We start from the raw sequence: 19582 nt of genomic DNA, 5'->3' as shown, positions 1-19582 counted from the left end.
TACATACATATATATATACATATATATATATACATATATATATATATACATACATATATATATATATATATATATATATATATATATATATATATATATATACATATATATATATACATACATATATATATACATACATATATATATACATACATATATATATACATACATATATATATATACATACATATATATATACATACATATATATACATACATATATATATACATACATATATATATACATACATATATATACATATATATATACATACATATATATATATACATACATATATATATACATACATATATATATATATACATACATATATATATATATATATATATATATATATATATATATATATATATATATATATATTTCGTGAACAAATGCCTGATCATGATATATATCTTTACATTCTCCAGCTGATATCTGAACTACTAAAACTAACAGCTACAAACAAGACTCCATAGAATAATATCTAAGATGATCTTAAAATAACACAATCTATATATATAATTCTCTTCATGGGCAAGACAATGCAAGCAGACTATCTAACCACCCACCTCCCCCTCTTTTGCTCTCCAGGCATGAGCAAAAGACCATTTTGCTATCACCACCACACCCACCAGTCTGGTGAGCTGTGGTTCATGCAGAATGTTTAGAATCGTAGAGCTGGGTCTAATTAGTGACGGCTATAAAGGGTATTGACAAAATTTACAAATTATGAATTACTGAAAAGTAGAAAATAAAAAACAATGCTGCGGGTCAGCTTGTACATCATAAACATCCAAAATAACCATCACACAATTAAATAATATAATTTCACCTTATTGATTTTAGTTTACCACAATCAGCAAATCACATTATTATTATTACCACTTGAGCTCATTAAGGTTAATTGTATCCTAACATATGTTACAAGCTAAAACATGAAAAAAAACAAGGACCAATATACTCCAAGTATAAAAATATCACAGGTAGATTAATTCAACTAAACTTGAGCACCATCTTCCCTAGAGCTATGAAACAAAAATGCTAAAGAAAATTTTGTCATTAATGTATAGTAAAAGTTTTTTTCTAAAAGTAGAGCATCAAATTAATCCACCTAACATCAAACCCATGCAGTTTTAAAAACAGAATATTGACATTCATTTTCTATTATGCACAAAGAATATAACTAACTAAATCCTTAAATATCATAATTACAACATGTACATCACAGCCAGGAAATCTAGAGGTTTATGCAAATACCAACACTTTTGATGAGAATTATTTAAAATATAATTCAGCCATAAAAATATTTTATTATTTTTCTTTGAAATGTCTCAAATTTCTCAGAAATATGTTTATTTTATCACTGTTTTTAATAATGCCCAGAAATTATCTTTTACAACTTAAAATGATGTTTTAAAATTATTTTTATTTTTTGCACTTTTTTAGTACATCCTGAAATAAAAATTTTCTTAGAACTTATGTAATAAACAGAAATAGTTGTAATAATAAAAGTAAACAATTAAATTGTAGAGCTTGAAGGTAGCTGATGATAAGAAGAATAATTCTTCAACTGGAAGATAAATCTTCAATTTTTTTCACTGTAAGTCTTGAAAATCCTCTGTTAGAGAAAAAGACAATCATGTCATATATTGGTTAAAGAGATTAAACTCTTTACATTATAAAATTCATTGTAAAATGTTACATGAAGAATTTCTAAATGGGAAATGACTTACTCAGTGTTTTTTGACACCTCAACATACTCATCAATATAAGCAAACCTGCCAAGAAGCTTCACAAAGTCTGTATTATGTGTTAAAACTACTAGTTGAAAATGGCACAGACTTTGATATTTATTGATAAACCTATTAGTATGGAGACACAAGGATTAATTATTAATCTTGGTATATAAAATAACATTAAATATTAAAATAAATATTAAATGCACTTAGAAACCTGTTACAATATAATTATATTTTCTTAGGAAATAGATATCATAAAAGAAAGCTAGCTTCAACTTAATGCCTTTAAGTAAAAATTTGTGGTATTTTGTAATTTAATCAATCCAGTAATTTTTGGACTGTCTAGTCTAATACTAAATGTTTGTAAATGTGTTGATAAAATTGTAGTCCTTCTTACTCAACTAGAGCTAGAACCAAGCTCTCAATGTTGGCTCTGTCTAAATTTGTGGTGGGTTCATCTAAAGCCAGGATGCCACAGTTTACACAGAATGTTTCAGCCAATGCTAAGCGGATTATGAGTGATGCTAGTGCCTAAAATAGAAGAATATAGCCTATACGTTAATTTCGTAAATACAAATTCTCAAGTCCATTGGACTATGTCCTTGAGTCTGCCCTACTTTAATGGGTACCTGACTTTGCAAAAGTAAAGGCAGCTCAGCGCACAAAATCTCATGTGCACATGGTGAACTTAAGGTCTGAAAAGGTACTTTACTTAATACTTGCCCTCCATAAAAGATAGGGTGTTGCCTAAGATTTTTAACTTCATTATTGTTCAAGATGACTTAAACAATAAAAAATTAAATTTATTTACCTTAAATTTGATACCAATTTTATTTATCAAACTTAATTGGTAGCCTAGAAAATGATTTGTGAAAAAATTTGTTTGTTTTTTAATGGCTACGATGATATGACTGATTTTCAGTGATACAGTGGGTTAGTTTTTTAAGGAGTGTTGTTGTGACACAATTGACTGTTCACTGACTTTCAACAGAAATGTGTTGTCTACTCGATTTATCCCCATTCAAATACATGGCCATTCAAATACATGGCGGGCAAAATGGGATGGCTTAGTTAGCTGTTGTCTCGATCAAGTTATTTTTAATAGGTTTTGCGTTTTTACCCTGCATGATTTTTAAAACATTAATGACATTAGTTTAGTAGAAAGCAAGTTATAATTTTCTATAGTTTAGAATATTTTTTCAGTATGCTTAGAACAGTATTAAATAAAGCAATTAATGTTTTTCTTACTTTTATTATGTTCAGCTTGATATTCTCAGCGATTAGACCAAAACAATGTACAAATGGCAAGTTTGCATCAAACACTAATCATCCATTGTTAAAACTAGACAAGTATGGTTGAATAATATGCAAAAATAACTATTGTTATCATATATTTCTAAAATGACCATGAAATATTAAAAAAACGGAATCACTGTATCGTCGTTTTTGGCAGCCATCATTACCAGGCTAATAAAAGAGGTAATGCGCATGGCAGGTACTATGCAGATATTAGTCATGTTAAATTTTAGAAGAAAAAGACAATTCTGACATTTGACAAGTAGTCAGATTAACACTGCATAAAATCATTTAAGAAAAACAAAACAAAAAGTAAATGTGTAATACATTAGTTTACCATAATATTCAAGTGCATTTTTAAACAAAATATAGAAAAAATTAGCTTATTAAATAAACAACATATACAGGAAAAAATGAGCAAAAAAATTGACCTTTTGACTAGCACTGCTGAATTTTATATGGATGTTAATAATAGTTATAACTATCCAATAAAAGTAATTAAAAAAATAAAGCTCCATATTTTAAAAAATATATTCGCATATCTGATATTTAATAATCCTTTTAGCACAGTTAAGCTGAAAATAAACTAATATAGGCCAACTTGCTTGAAATACGGAAACCAAATTTACCTTTTGACCAGCACTGCATCTTCCCCTCATGTCTATAGGAATACCATTTTTTATCATAACAACTCTGTAGTTGTAGCTCCTCCTTGCCTTTATTGTACTAGTTGCTGGTCCATCATCTGCTTCTGACTGGATCTCAATAGTCTCAATATCATTTCCCCTGTACACATTTTTCCATAACTCACGGATAATAATGTTGATCTCCTCCATCTTGGATTTGTGGTACCTTATAATAAAGATATTAATTACTGTTACAGTGAATATTTCAAGTCTTTAAGTAACAAAACTAATTCCAGATAATAAAAAAGTTTGTATGGCCTAATAGCTCAAGACTTTCAACATATTTCTTTTTACTGCTTAAATTAGGTATTTGAATATAAGTTTTGTAAATGTATTTACTTACATCATGATAGCCTTATCCAAAGCTCCATAATACTTCTGTAAGTCTGCATTCACAATCTCTGTGGTTTTTATTTCAATGATCTTGGATTTGTACTTCTGATGTGCATCTTTGTACATATCAGAGCCTAAGTCTTTGGTCACTGCTTTGATTTGATCTTTAAAACCTTGCTGCCGTCCAAAAGCATTACTTTGCTTCTGAGTTAACTCTCTTTCTTTGAGAATCAGTTTTTGCCTCTCTTGCTCTAAGTTTCTCATGTCAAAACCTACCAGTTTTCCTTTCAGTTCTTCAATTTTGGCACCCAGTTTGTTTAGCTCTTCCTGGTTGTCGCGAAGCTGAAGATTGTCTTGCAGTTCCCTCTCACACATCTGCTGGTTACTTATGTCATTATGTAACTGTTTTACTTTGGCAGTGACATTGTCTAGCCTTTCTTCAAGCTTCTTCTGGAAACTTTCCAGTTGCTCCTCTTTCTTTATACAGTTTTTTAATTTCTCAGATTTACCAGAATCATTGTAACTTTTAATTTCTGTATTTACATTCCTCACATCAGTTCCATTCTTCTTAACAATATCAACATCTGCTTTTACTTTTTCCATCATCATTTCTTTTTCTTTACTAACATCTGCTTTTTCCTCAATCAACTTTTTAATCTGATTTTCTATGGGTTTCAGTTGTGTATGTGCCTCATCTATATCACGCTGAAAGTTTTTATTTTCACTTGTCAATGTGGCTCTTCTTTCTTCAAACTTAATTTTTTGCTGCAAATTTCCTTCAATTGATAACTTCTCAGCCTGAAGAGTGTGAACTTTATTTCTCATTTTTTGTGTTTGTTCTTGATATTCACTTAACTTATCCCTGCGTAAGTCCAGAGTTCTGTTGATGGTTTCTAATTCAAGTTGCTTTTCTTCTCTCTGCTGCATTACAACATCTGTTGTTCTACCAGAAACACCACCAATCAGCAAGGCTCTTTGTGCTTCAATTTTCCTTTGTAGCTCTCTTACTTCCCCTTGTCTGCAATCCATATCAATAACATCAGGTTCAAAGCTTTTAGCAGTTTGTAGACTGTTTTCAAGTATGCTGAACTCATCTTCTTTTGTCTGGAGATTTTCTTTAATTTGCTTTATATCTTCATCTAACTTTTCAATTTTTTCCTTGATATTTGGAATCTCTATGTCTTGGATTTTATCTGCATTCTCTTGGATTGGTCTCAGCTGCATGATATCATCATATTTTTTCTGGTACTTTTCCATATCCTCTTCAGCTTTCCTTAGGCTTATGGGTACCTTACGCAACTTTTCTTGTAGTTTAAGAATAAGCTCCCTGGCTTTTTGTACCTGTTGGAACCCTCTCTTACATAATGGGCAGCATGGGTTATTTTTTTCAAGTTTCCTTATGTATTTCTTGATCATATGATCAGCACCAAGAAGGGAACCCTTTTCTTCTTGAGCCTGTGTTAGATTTCTTTGCACCTCATTAAATTCCTCATCCAAGTCCTGACTTTCACATATGTCTTGAATTTTGTCTTTTGATGCCCTCAAGTCATCTTCCTTCTGGCGTAGTTGATCAGTGGCTGCATTTTTCTCTGCCTGCTTTTTTGAAAGCTGTGCCTTGCACTCACTAAGTACAGTATTGCATTTCCTAACGTTATCTGTTTGGTTACTTATGTAATCACTGACACTCTCCCTCAAGTTATCCATAGGTATGTGACCTAAAACACTCTCTATGCTATCTTTGTGCTCGTTTCTTAACCTTTCAATAGTTGATTCTTTTTCTTGCTGGTTGGCAATCAACATGTCTAGCTGTGTCTGAATCCCAGACTGCTTTGTTATTTTATTTAACTCTGTGCTCAGTTCATTCAATGTGGCATCTAGTTGCTTTTTCTGTCTGTCGAGATCCAATATCTCCTTTTTTATATCATCTGGATTTAAAGAATTTTCAATAGCATGCAATTCATTTTCTGCTCTTTTTAAATCAAGACCTAGACCTGCCAGTTTGTCTTCAGAGGCAGCCATTTGGCTTAGTTTCTGATTTATTTCTTTGATTTCTTTTGTGTTTTTTTCAATTGTTTCATTTTTCATTTTCTCACCATGTTCCAGTTTTGTTTTTGTTTCTTTCAACTTGTCAACCTTAACTTGCAGCTGATTTTCTGTATCTTCAAATTCAGCCTTTTTCTTTCTCCCTTCATCCATCATAGAACTTAATTTATCTTTAATCAGCTCAAAGAACAGTCTGTACTTTGCATCATTGATTTCTACGTCCTCTTCCAAACCCTCAAAAGTATAAGCCTTTGCTACTTCATATATCTTTTTATTTCGTCTTTTGATATTGGTCTCTTGAATCTCGGCTTCCTTTTCAAGTTTTCCTTTTTCCATCATTAAAGTACTCTTTTCTTTCATCAATTTCTCAATCTCGCTTTTTATTTTATTTTGCTCTTGTTCTTGTTGATCTAGTTCTTCCTGTTTCTCTTCAAGCTGGGAGGTAAAGTCTTGTATTGTTTTTTTCAGCTCAGCAGTTGTTCCTTGAAACTCTTCTTTTATTTTCAGCATTAAGTCTTCAATACTTTTTTCAAGATAACTTTGTTCACTAACTAATTTTTGTTTCTCTGTATCCAGTTTAAATATGTCATTTTGTCTAGTTCCGATTGTAGTTAGCTGCTCCTTCACTGGCTTCAACTCTTCAGTAATATTATTTACACTTTCAATTGAAGCAGTAAGTTTAACTTGCAAATCTTCTAGATCTCTTTCCAGCTCTTCAGCTTTGGATTTATGCTGCTTAAGATAATCCATTTCCTTTTTTCCTTCCCTAATTTCTAGATCCTGAGACTGCTTTAACTTTTTTATTGCATCCAAAACTTTTGTGTATCTAGTTGATGCAAAGATGGCATCAAATTTCTCCTTCAGGGCCTTTCCTTCACTCAATGGCCAGTTTGAATCTTCTTGGTGACAAAATATCACATTATCTAGAACAGCTTTTGATACACCCAGGGCTCCAATCATCTCTCTGTTTAAGTCAGAGAATCTGCATGCAATTGACTGTCTTTCACCATTGGAGGTGAACCTTGTAAGTTCTCCATCTAATGTCTTAATTTCCACTTTTTTACCCTCAGTGTCCCTTACTCTTGCAGACAGTGAACGCTGCACTTTGCAAGAATTTCTAGTTATGTCCCTTATCATCATCTTTATTTGAGCTTTAATTTCACTTTCTTTAGCCAGCTTAGGGTCATAAACAAATGCAGCTCCTCCTGGTCCTTTAGTTCCGGGTGGCATATCCCCAGTGGCTGCGTATTTCAAACATTCTATGATTGTAGTTTTGCCAGTGCCATTGGGTCCAAAAATAAGCGTTAATGGCTTAAAGAATGGAACTGTCTGAATGTCAGCTTCCTCACAACCAAAACTTCGAATGCCCTGTATTCCAAGTAAATCTACAGTTGACATTCTTAACTATTTCCTTTCACTGTAAAATATACATTATGACAAATATCTATTAAACAAAGCAATATTTTTTTTTTCTTCAAAATTTAAAATGTTTCCTTGGTGAAAAATGATTAGCTATAGAATACTATAGATCAATGCTTCTCAAGTTGATATTGTCCCTTGGGAAATGCTGGGATGGTCTTTGGGGAGTGGGAATAGAATCGTTCAGTACGATGGGAGGTGGGGGGTGCATAAAAAGCGGGGACTGCATATGCTATAGGTAAGGACCAATCATAGTCCTGCAGAGACCAAATAAATTTTAGTAGTCATGCAAGCTAATGTTAAACTAAAATTACATTATTTTTAAATATATAAGTATAACTTGAGTATAAGAGTAAGAACCAAAATTAATTGTCAAATACAAAAGAAAACCTTAGGCCTGTTTAATTATATCTATATTTCATTAAAGCAGAATCACCTAACTTTATATTTATAACAGTTTAAGTAGAACAAAACAAGAATGCTCAACTGTCTGCTATGCTTACTACCAATACAATGCAAACCCTATTGTTGTTGATTCCATGCAAATTTAATTTAGATTTACATTTGAGTGTTACAATACTTTATTCTACATATCTTCTTATCTACTCTATGTCCTTTGTGAAAAAATGCATTGCTTGTTGTGTCATAGATAAGCTGGTTAGCTTTCAATAGTGCAAAGAATTTATTCAATCTTGCTAAAAAATGATAAAGACATATTTATCTATTGTCAGCACTTAAATGATCTTTAATTTGACTTTCATGAACGATTTGAAAATATTTTTAAAAATGAGTATATTATGTTGAGTATAATTTTTTATCATTTTTAAGTTCAAACACAGAACATTCCCCCAAACTGCAAGAAAAAACTACAAAAGTTGTTACAAATGAGGGATGGAAATTTAAATCCACTTAAAATGGCTAATACCAAAATTTGATTACAGGCTTTTAAACAAATGATTCAATTACATTTCTTTTTATAAAATATTTAATGTAAGACCGATCTAGTACTGTTAAAAAATATATATAATTGCAAATAGCTTATTTATAAATATATATAGTTGGCTCCTCATGTGTTGTGAGACAATGGATGTGCACCCAGAGATGTTGTCATGTTCTTTTAGTGCAGGCTGTGTTGTAACTGATCATGCCAATTCTATATTGGCCATCTCTGTTACAATTATTGCCAATCATTGTTGAAGGTATCCTTTGGGCAGATTTTTTTCCTTTTTCTCCTCCCAGAGGCTACCTATGACATTTTTCTTTCAACGACAAGGATGCCAGTCCACACAGCTCCCACATGTGTTCATTTATGTCTGTTTGCCTCACGTTCTGTTTGTAAACACCTCTGTAATTCAGCAGGGATCATCTCTTGGGTCTTGTACCATTGGTAGGATCTCCATAGAGGATGTCTTGAGATTTGGTCATCAGGCATGTGTAGACTATCTAGCCACCACAGTCTTCTCATGGTTATCATTCCCTAGGCGTTAAGGGAGTTACCTTGCTTTAAGATGTCTTGTTTGGAGACGCGGTCTTCCCGTGAGACACTCAGGATGTGTAGTAGGCAGCGCATATGAAAGGTGTTCAGTTTGTGTTTCTAATGTGCTTAAGTTGTCCAACACTCACTGCCCTAGAGCAGAGTGCTCACTATGCAGGCATTATACACCAGCATCTTTATATTCTCCCACAAGCAATTGGAGAATTTTTCCATTGCAGCAGTTGCCTTGCCCACTCTCTTTGATATCTCTTTGTTAAGCGAGAGGTTACTGGTGATGGTTGAGCCCATGTAAGTAAATTCCTGTCCTGCACAAGTGTGAGAGATTTTTATGCTAATTTAAATTTTAAAGAGTTTATGTTTTGCTTGAGCTAATCGTCAGCCAAAATCTCAACGTGTCTGCCAAAGCATTTACAAGTCTTGGTAGTCCTTCTTGCATATGTGAGGTAAGCACAGCGTCATCAGCAATAAACAGCTCACTAATAAGGTCACACTTTCTCCTTGCTTTTGCCTTAAGACAGGCAAGGTTGAATAAATGCCCATCAGACCTACAACGGATGTGGACTCCATCTTCCATAGACTCAAAAGCTATGATCAAGACAACAGAAAACACCTAGATGCAAGCATATATCTCTGCATTACTCTGCTCATGATTATATATATATATATATATATATATATATATATGCAAGTTGATAGGTATGTGTAATTATATAAATGTAATATATCTGTGAATTGAACTTGTGTTTGTTATTATTGATTCCACAAGAACTTCTGTCAGGTGCATCCCCTAACCTCACTAGTGACATAGGTAGCCTTTTAGCCTACATGCAGATTAGGTGGAGGGGAGAGCATTTTGGAATATTTTATATTTTCAGTTTCTTTCAGGGAGTAATAAGCCAAAAAGGTTTGGGTAACACTGCTTATCATTTATGAATGGACCTATAAACCTATTTACTCTTAGCTAATTCAACTGATGGTGCTTCTTTTTTACAGAACACAACACTCACTATTAACTACTACTGCTAGATAATGGTATTATTTTAATGTACAAAAAAATTATCTCCCATGTCAACAATATTACTCATGTGCTGAAGGTGGATCAATCCCTGTTTGGCCTAAGCCTGCCTTTCACTTGGGCAGATTGTCTATTAATTTACTGGTGGAGTGCACTGTGGGTAGCCCATTCAACTTAAATATTTGAATATAATCAATTAGGGATCTTTTCTTTTATCAAAGGAGGGAGGGTAGTTTAGCAATTATTTTGCGTTTTTAAAAGGCTGTTGTTTACTAGTTTTATTAAATTGAAATAGAAATTGATGAATACAACAGGAGTTCAGGAGATATATATATTGTTTAAAAAGAAATCGATGTTTAAAAAAAACAAACTGCAAAGGTAGTTAGGCTGAGGTGTGACGTCATTTCACGTTGCAGGTCTAGCTTTTTACGACGATGGGGGAGGGAAACTGGTTTTAAACAATGCATTACGTCATTTAATGATGCCCCTTATAATTATAAGTAAAAGGTGTGATCATTTTTGTAATAATTTTTACAAAATTTTAGTAGTTCTACTATAAATCAAATATTTTAAAACATCTAGTTAAGGAGGCTGTAAAGTTTACTTACCTTCTTGATGCTTAAATATTAAACTTAGATAGATCTCTATATTTATAAAGTATCATATCTATTTAATAGATGTTATGGTAATTTAGTAAAAGAACTATTGTGAAATGGTTCACAATCGTGACTATGATGAATGTTTTCGTTTGTAAACAAATTCGATTCTAAACCGAAAGTGAAAGTTTCTGGAATAATTATAGTGTTTCTAGTTTCTAGTCTACCAGTTTCACAACTAGGCCTAGACATTCTGAATGACTGAGTGAAGCAAGTATGTTTTAAAATTACTTTAAAAAACCAGTAATATTAATATTATTATTTATGAATAGTGATGCAGGCCTAGGACTACTATATTACCAAATACGATTTATGGTGCCCTGTCAAAACGGCCCGGGACAAATCGGCCCCGTCAAAACGGCCCCGCTAATACGACCCCGTCAAATCGACTCCCGACAAACCGACCCCGTCAAAAGGGCCCCGACTTATTGGCTCCCGTCAAATGGGCTCCCGTCATATTGACTTGCGACATATAGGCTCCCGACAAATGGGCTCCCGATATTTAGGCTCCCGACAAATGGACTCCCGACATATTAACCCCTGACAAATAGGCTCAGGACATATTGGCTCCCGACAAAGCGGCTCCCGACATATTGGCTCCCGACATAAGGGCTCAAGACAAATGGGCTCCCGGCAAATGGGCTCACGACATTTTGGCTACCGACAAATGGGCTCCCGACATATTGGCTCCCGGCAATTGGGCTCCCGACATATTGGCTTTTGACAAAATGACTCCCGACATATTGGCTCCAGAAAAATGAATGATATGACCACTATTGGCATACAAGTAACCATTGTGTCCTACCTCCATTACCGCCATAACCTCTTTTTAATGCCCGAATGAAATTATTTTTTCATGAACCAACATTAATTCACAAACAAATCGAGCCCTTAACAGCTAAATTCCACCAATTCTAAAGTTTTGATAATGTTTAATTTACAACAGAAAAGATCTGTTGCTTAAAAGCGAGCACAGAAGTGTAAATGTATGATATACATGATGTTAACATGATAACAGCATTTTGTTTTGATAACCTACAAGCACAGTGGCGTAGCGAGGTCGGGTCTCACCTGGTGCGGCACTTCGTATTGTCACCCCCTCCCAGGAAACAAAGCATATATATATATATATATATATATATATATATATATATATATATATATATATATATATATATATATATATATATATGTGTGTGTGTGTGTGTATATATATATATATATATATATATATATATGTGTGTGTGTGTATATATATATATATATATATATATATATATATATATATATATATATATATATATATATATATATATATGTGTGTGTGTGTGTGTCGGCCTACATAGGCCTAAAATTTATATATATGCCACATACTGGTACACGTACGTGTTTAAGCTTTAATCACTGCTGACTTAATAGTAACGATGTTTATCTACAGTCTGTTTATAATACAGTTGGATGTAGCATTGTTTTCTTTATAGTTTACGTTTACGTCGTGGTGTCACACCCCCCCCCCCCCCCCCCCCCCCTCCCTCTTGATATAATTTTCGATTTGTACTTAGAAGACTATTTAACTTTAACTAACGGATCTGGAAAATGGCATTTCATTCTATAAATTTTACAATCTTTTGCCTTTGGTGTCACCCCCCCCCCCCTAAATGGTGTCACCCGTTGCGGTCCGCACCCCCCACCTCGCCTTCGCTACGCCTCTGCGTTAGGCTACAGAGGAGTTAAACGAAGAGATCAACTTCTACTTACGATGGATATTTTTTAATATATAAATATTCTGAAGGCAACATTTTGTATTTTATATGTCCTGATTTTGTATTTATACTATATTATTATGCTTTCCTACTACTGCTAAAAAGTTTATTTATAGGCTGATTCTCCCAATGTCTTGCACGACAAAGTGATATAGCCTGTAGTGTTATTATAACGATTGGGCTCTGTTTGACCCACAAACACTGAATCCCACCGCCGAAACGGTGGGGGGGGGGGGGGGGGCTTTTTGGAACTTTTAACCTTTTTCTTTTTTAAAATTATTTATATGTAACAAATATTAAAATTCCATTGTAAAAGTTTTAATTTTTTATGAGGCAAAAGGGCCCCTATGTGCCTTGGGCCCCCATGCCTTGCTTACGCTAGCTTTACGGTAGCTACGCCACTGTGTCAGTGGTCCTTTTGTCTGGAGCCAAATTGACAGGAGCCTTTTTGTCGGGAGCCAAAATGACGCTAGCCTATTTGTCGGGAGTCGTAATGACGGGGGCCGTTTTGTGGAGAAACTAAATGGCGGGAGCCTATTTGTCGGGAGTCGTAATGACGGGGGCCGTTTTGTGGAAAAAACTAAATGACGGGAGACTATATGTCGGGAGCCAAAATGACGGGAGCCTATTTGTCAGGAGCCTTATTGACTGGAGCCCTTTTGTCGGGAGCCTATATAACGGGAGCCTATTTGTCGGTAGCCTAAATGACGGGAGCCTATTCGTCGGGAGCCTATTTGACGGGGTCCATATGTCGCTGGCCCTTTTGACGGGGCCGATTTGACGGGGTCGTTTCGTGATTGGCCGAATTGACGCCGCACGACGATTTATATATAATACTGCTGATGCACTAAGCCTATGTTTGTTGCTTATAAATAATATATAATAGGGTTACTGTCTATATCTCATATTCTTAAATTTTCCATTGAGAAATAAAGAATTGCTAGCGGCAGAGGTTTGAAAATTTTAATGTGAACAGAAAATTTCATCGTCAGAAGTAACTTATTACCAGACTGCTTAAACTTATTTTTACGTTGACTTTCTATTTTTTCCTGGCAATTAAGACCAAGGGGGAAAAAAAAAACGTCATTATTTTTTTTTACCTCCCCTCCAACCTAGCAGTATGACGTAGTTATTGGATGACACCGTTACCTAGATAACAAACTAGCCCAGGTCCGCTGGAGTAGGCTAAATACTAAGTTCCATATTTAATGTAGAGTATTTACTGTTGTTAGATGAGAGAGGGGGGGGGGTCTATTAAGTACGCTACTTCTCGAAAATTCTCTTTCCATCTCTAAAGTTAATCATCTATAGAGGAAAGTAGTTTACCTTGTTTAAATGGCTTTTTTTGCCACTCAAGAGTTTAGTAATTAGAAGATCATTTTGTTTAATAAATTAGATCTAGAAATATCTCCTTTCTCCACTGCTTCTTCTACGCAAAAGGTGCGCTCGTCTTTCCTCTGCATTTTTATGGCCTCTTTCGAGTCTGGGTGATATTTTTTGCCTAGTTTGTTGTTTGTGCTTTCTAGCTAGGTTTACCGGTAGCTTTTTTAATATGTTCATTTCCTTGCCATGTCTCTTCGCTAATCCACTGTGACTGTTATTTTGTTGTTAGGTGAAGGGCATAATACTTCACTACATGTTTGAGATAGTTCCTATGAAATGATCCCACATTTTGTCTATGGTTTTTCCTCACTTTCATCTGATTGCAGAGCAGCAAAAAGTTAATCATTATTTTTAGCTCAGTGCCACCAGATGGTGGTCTAATCCTATATCTGCCTTTTTTCTTGCTTGTACATCTTCTCCTATTTCTACTTAAAGTAAGTTAAAGTATCATTAGGGAAAGTAAAGGTTGTTGGGCGTAGTGCTGACCACTCTTATACCGAGGTCATTGAAACAAACTCTTTTCATCTGCCACATGTGCCTTGGGCTCCAAATGGGAAAAGATGATGAAATATATATATAAATAATATTTTGTGATTGTGTAATAAATTTTCTTTTGGTTTAAGATTAAGATGGCTTTTACTTGTGACTTTTAACTTTAAGCTTACTGTTTACAGTTATGTATTCACAATCAATTTAAAAAAGCCATATAGGCCTACATATTTCATAAGAGGTATTATTAACATTAATTGCTTTCACAATTTATTTACTTCTATATACTGCAATAACTATTAAATTATTGTATTTGTGAATCAATAATTTCATATTTGTAGTTCCTTAAAAAAATAAAATAGTACATGTTAATACTATTACAACTAAAATAATCTAAAAAGATGACAACAACAATAATAAAACACACATTTTTTAATTGGTAAAATCAAGTCTGACAATACAACTAGTAGCAATAAATAAACATTCATTCCAAAAACATGCAATCTAAACAAAATGTGGATTTTATCCAAAATAATAAAATGCACATTTTTAATCCCAAAAGAACAGTCATTTATCCACAAAGTTTAATTTCTTACCATTATGACAATGTCATAAATATCCATTTATAAATCGCACAATAATGCTTAATAGCTGAACAGACACAAAAATTACAGTACATTTTAATAGTAACATTACCTCAGTGGTATTGATCATTTTAGATTTATTATACCCTAACTCCCAATTCATACAGCTTTTTAAATTTCAGATCCCTTTATGCTTTAGAATATCACTAATCAACAATATCATTTTATCTGATAACCACAAAAAATTGAATGTATCCTCAGTCATTTTGAACATGTATGTACATTGAAATATTAAAAATTTCTATCATACATAATGAAGATGTTATTTCAAGGGCTTCATCAGCCAGAGTCCATCATTCAAGAAGTGTATATTATCCACACCAACTCCTTTATTTTTTGATAAACTGCAAAATCAATTTTTGACAATGTACATGATGTGTTACCTAAGTACATAATTAATTGTTATATTTACATATGGAAAAATTGCTTCTTCGAAAATGAAATTTAGTATTGGAACAAATCATGGCCACACATTTCAGATATTAGTAAAATGGACTTACATTTCTTCAGTAGACATTTTTGTGAGCCCAACAGCCAAAGCATGCTGCTTTCCTTCAGCCATTATTGCCTAGTGTAAATTTAAGTTAAAGAATAACTATGCTCTAATTCTAATTGCCATAAGAAACAAGATCTGCAGTCTATATTAACTATATATGCAATTACGATTTACGTAGGTAGTAAAAATACACAGATTTTTTTGTGTGGACTTATTCAAGCTAATCACTGAGTGAATTCATGTGAATTTTTTTGGTCTCAAGTTATAAGTAATCAAAATCTTTTTTTTTATAGATTAAATATATTCATGCTCAAATATAATTAACTATTGGCAAGGATACAACAATCTGATCCTTATCAACTTTGGTCATGCGAGCACCAGGTGATGTCAAACCAGGACACATAATGTTGGCGCCACTGAGAACAAACCTGATTGCTCCTTTGTCTACTTGCATGTGGGGCAAAATAAAGGGATCTAAGCAAAGAAGTAAAAGAAAAAAAAAATTAAATATAAAATTAGTATTTTTTAACAATACTTAAAATATATCGAGTAAAAGAATAAAAAGATTCTAAGACATTTAAAAAAATACTCACATTTATGTAACAATTTAAGTGATGGATACAAGGGGCCTTCCCTCTGTCTGAAAAAAAGAACTTCTCCAGCTTGGTTGCTCAACAATTCAATATGCTCATGACTGCACAAAAGAAATGTGTAGGTAACTTAATGTATGGTTAATTTTGATTATTTAAAACTTAAAGACATGCATATCAATAAAAGTATAAACTTGAAGTATGATACATTAGTGTATAATCACATTTGTAAAATTAACAGTGAGGATCAATAAACTGAATCTCAATATTAAATTGTTAAATTTGAATGCTGTATTAAAGTATTTAAAGATTAGACTTTAATTCTTCACAATGCTTCTTACCATTTCACGAGTTTTAAGGGTTCCTTTTTTGGCATTATTTGATCAAGGTATTCATCTATGTGTTGAAACTGTTCTAAAATCTGATTTCTAATGCCCTTCTGTACTGATGACTTTGCAATGTTAGTATTACCAACATTTTCCTTGTCATCAAATCTAAACAAGAAAAGATGATAGGGTACGTTGATGAGATAAAAATTTAAGGAGTTTTAAATCCGTATAAATTTGTACCCTGACTCCATTTTGTACACAAAAGAAAAATTAGCAAAATGATTAAAAAAAACTATACCATTAAGGTTGTTACTTATTTCTTTTGGTTTTGGTAGCATTTTTTGTATTTCATTATTTCCACTTAACATATAGTCAAACCCCTGATTTATACCCCCTAATTTGGCATCCAGCTTAAGCAACTACCTCCCCCCATTCCAACATCTTATTGTGCAATGTCAGTAACTGGTGTTATAAGTGTAGACCTCCCTAGTGTTACAATATTTACTAGCAAATCCACAAGAAAAAAGTCAAAAAGAGAATGAATTTTATCAATCTGGACTAGTAATGGTTTTTATTAGGGTTAGACATATGTAGGCATTTTGATGAAAACTCCAAAATTATTTATTTACCAAAAAATTATTGGCAATCCATTTTTCAATAGTAAACTAAGTCAATTTAGCATAGGCCTACATTAACTTTCTGAAGAAACTCACTTAAACAGGGTCAGCCTGTACACTCTCTACTGAAGGAAAAACTCTTTACTGAGTCTTTACTCATTAGTCTTTACTAGTACTTGGCATGTGACCTCCATAAAAACATAATTAAACATGCTTAAACTTACTCAAATATGTAATACAAATTTGAAAATTAATTGTAATAGGCCTACTGTAGTAGGGGGTGTGGCACATCACAATTTGAACTTTATATTTTTGCATTTTGTGATATTGAATATTTGTACACAATCAGCACGGCAGATTTTACATAGACTGAATGATTTTTAGAATCCGATGTCCGATAAGAGACTCTTCCATAAAATTTTATATAAATACTAAATAGGTGTGTTGGGTTGTTAGTATTAGATCTGGTAACTAGTAGTATTGTAATCTCGACTCATTTTATGATTTTATGGTTAGAAATTAGGGTTAGGCATATGGTTAAGACTGGGGTTGGGGACAGGGTTAGCATTGACATTAGCTACCAGTAACCTAACACCCTTTTTTAAAAGGAGATTCCCTTATCGGACATATTGGTATAAAAATTCTCCCGAAACTTCTTTCTTAGGACTTATGTCTTAGGTCTACCATACTTGACCAAACATTTAGAAATTCTAGATCTATCTAAAATCTAATCTAGATATTTACTAATAATTAGTACTATCTTTAGATCTAGAATCTAGTCAAAGTTTGTTCAAGTTTTATCTTTGGTATTAGATCTAGATCTATCTATGACTCGCTCAGCCATCGTTACGGTCGTACATCGATAACCTCAACCTGCGTCTTATTTCTAAAAATACAAAATATGTTAGTAATTCATTAGATGAGTATTAAGCTCCAGGATCAGAAAATGTTTCTGGAAGAAAATATTGATTTTATTACTCATTATGTTCTTAAATTAGACTCACTTTTTAAACATTTTATCCGTTTAGATTTTAGATGATATTTAAATAAGATAAGTAGCAGGCATGAATTAACCGGAAGAAACACCAAGGGAGACTACTCTACTGCAGTTTTGCCAGATAAAATTTATTGAAATGTTGCAAATTAACTGCACATAACAATTGTTGAAAAATTAAAATAAATAGGACCTAAAATGTATTTGTATTAGCAATGTTAATTATTGTTAATGTTCTTAGGGAGAATGTTTACACCGGTGTCCGATAATGGAATCTTCTTTAAAATAGGGGTGTTAGGTTACTGGTAGTTAACTAAATGCACACATGGCTGGCTAATGTCACTGCTAACCCTGTCCCTAATCCTAACCCTGGGCCTACCATACGCCTAACCTTAATTTCTTACCATAAAATTAGTCGAGATTACAATACTACTAACAACCCAACACCCCTTTTTTAAAGAAGATTCCATTATCGGACACTGCTATCTCTAATCATCCGTTTAAATAAATGATTGTCATCTGTGGTTGAGAGAGGTCTCTATTTTTTTAACACCCATGACACCAACCTTTCATATATATATATATATATATATATATATATATATATATATATATATATATATATATATATATATATATATATATATGTAAATAGACAGACAGACAGGTATCAGGTCAAACTTATAATGGGAATGTTAAAAATCCCTCAGTACTGTGCAGAGGCGTATCCAGGTTTTCGTTGTAGGGGGAGCGAAAAGAGCAAAAAAAGGCGCCGAATTTTTAACACGTGCTGTATACGTGTATTATATATATATATATATATATATATATATATATATATATATATATATATATATATATATATATATATATATATATATAATTGCTAGCTGTATGTCATTACTTCGCTATGATGTAAAATAAATTGCAGGTAGCACTCTGAAGAAATAAGAAAAAACACACAATGTAGGCCGACAAAACAAAAATTGTATCAATCTAAACAAAAAAAAAATATACACACACTACAACCAAAAACAATGAACGTAACACAATCTGTTTTGTAATTCTTGAAAAAAAAATTCTTACATAATAATTCCTGGGAAATTATTTAAGACAAGTGAAATAGGGGAAATAATCACTCTCTTAATATAAATATGTATATATTTACACATTTAATTAGAAATGTCAAAACAAATAAATAATTTCTTTAGAATATAATGAAATTGTTTAACACTATTCGTGTTTACAAAATGGTTTTGTCTATAATCAGAATTTAATATATCGTCATCATAAATGCTAAAGTATTATAGCACAACGAAAGTTTTTAAAATCAGAGTTGGTATAAAAGCACGCTTTCCGATGTAATATAACAACATTCGAAATAACAGCCTACATTTAACTAAATACTGGTCTTTTAGTTCAGATCATATATTTTTAATTAACTACTGCTTCTTTGTGTTCTTTAAAGATCATTTTTTAACATAGTGATAGGTATGGGTTAGATAACTGTATTGCTCACACACCTTTTTACTGGTAATTGCAAAAACAATATTCACAGAGTTTTACGTTTAAAAAGCTAATTTTCTAGCGG

At 32.7% G+C, this 19582-nt stretch overlaps 2 protein-coding genes across 2 annotated transcripts; both read right to left on the bottom strand.

The window, feature by feature from the left end:
• Nucleotides 1-388: 388 nt before the first annotated feature.
• LOC131933363 (DNA repair protein RAD50) lies at nt 389-10796 on the bottom strand. The gene is made up of 6 exons (XM_059290138.1): nt 10639-10796; nt 4069-7518; nt 3669-3891; nt 2141-2274; nt 1738-1866; nt 389-1622 (listed from the first exon to the last, which is right to left on the bottom strand). Exons 2-6 carry the CDS (start codon nt 7497-7499, stop codon nt 1571-1573), a joined length of 3969 nt encoding a protein of 1322 aa, XP_059146121.1. The 5' UTR covers nt 7500-7518; nt 10639-10796; the 3' UTR covers nt 389-1570.
• A 3942-nt stretch (nt 10797-14738) lies between these two features.
• LOC131933367 (malignant T-cell-amplified sequence 1) lies at nt 14739-18100 on the bottom strand. The gene is made up of 6 exons (XM_059290143.1): nt 18002-18100; nt 16393-16545; nt 16055-16155; nt 15802-15935; nt 15466-15533; nt 14739-15309 (listed from the first exon to the last, which is right to left on the bottom strand). The coding sequence occupies exons 1-6, from the start codon at nt 18010-18012 to the stop codon at nt 15228-15230; spliced, it is 549 nt and encodes a 182-aa protein (XP_059146126.1). The 5' UTR covers nt 18013-18100; the 3' UTR covers nt 14739-15227.
• Nucleotides 18101-19582: the final 1482 nt, after the last annotated feature.

The sequence above is a fragment of the Physella acuta genome, unplaced genomic scaffold, assembly GCF_028476545.2.
Source record: "Physella acuta isolate Inbredline_101_S28 unplaced genomic scaffold, ASM2847654v3 ptg002473l, whole genome shotgun sequence".
NCBI lineage: Eukaryota > Metazoa > Mollusca > Gastropoda > Physidae > Physella > Physella acuta.
The sequence above is the reverse complement of the archived record's forward strand: the minus strand, read 5'-3'. Positions and strand labels throughout refer to the sequence as shown.

Bases quoted from the DNA above. Each gene is read 5' to 3' on its own strand.
- LOC131933367 (XM_059290143.1), bottom strand. The intron at 15,534-15,801 runs GTATCCTTGCCA...AATTTACACTAG, and splicing joins TTGATAAGGATCAGATTGTT to GCAATAATGGCTGAAGGAAA. The intron at 15,310-15,465 runs GTAAGTCCATTT...TTGATTTTGCAG, and splicing joins AAAATGTCTACTGAAGAAAT to TTTATCAAAAAATAAAGGAG.
- LOC131933363 (XM_059290138.1), bottom strand. From the start codon at position 7,499: ATGTCAACTGTAGATTTACTTGGAATACAGGGCATTCGAAGTTTTGGT. The intron at 3,892-4,068 runs GTAAGTAAATAC...CTTTATTATAAG, and splicing joins TTGGATAAGGCTATCATGAT to GTACCACAAATCCAAGATGG. The intron at 2,275-3,668 runs GTAAATTTGGTT...CTTCTATTTTAG, and splicing joins GATGCAGTGCTGGTCAAAAG to GCACTAGCATCACTCATAAT.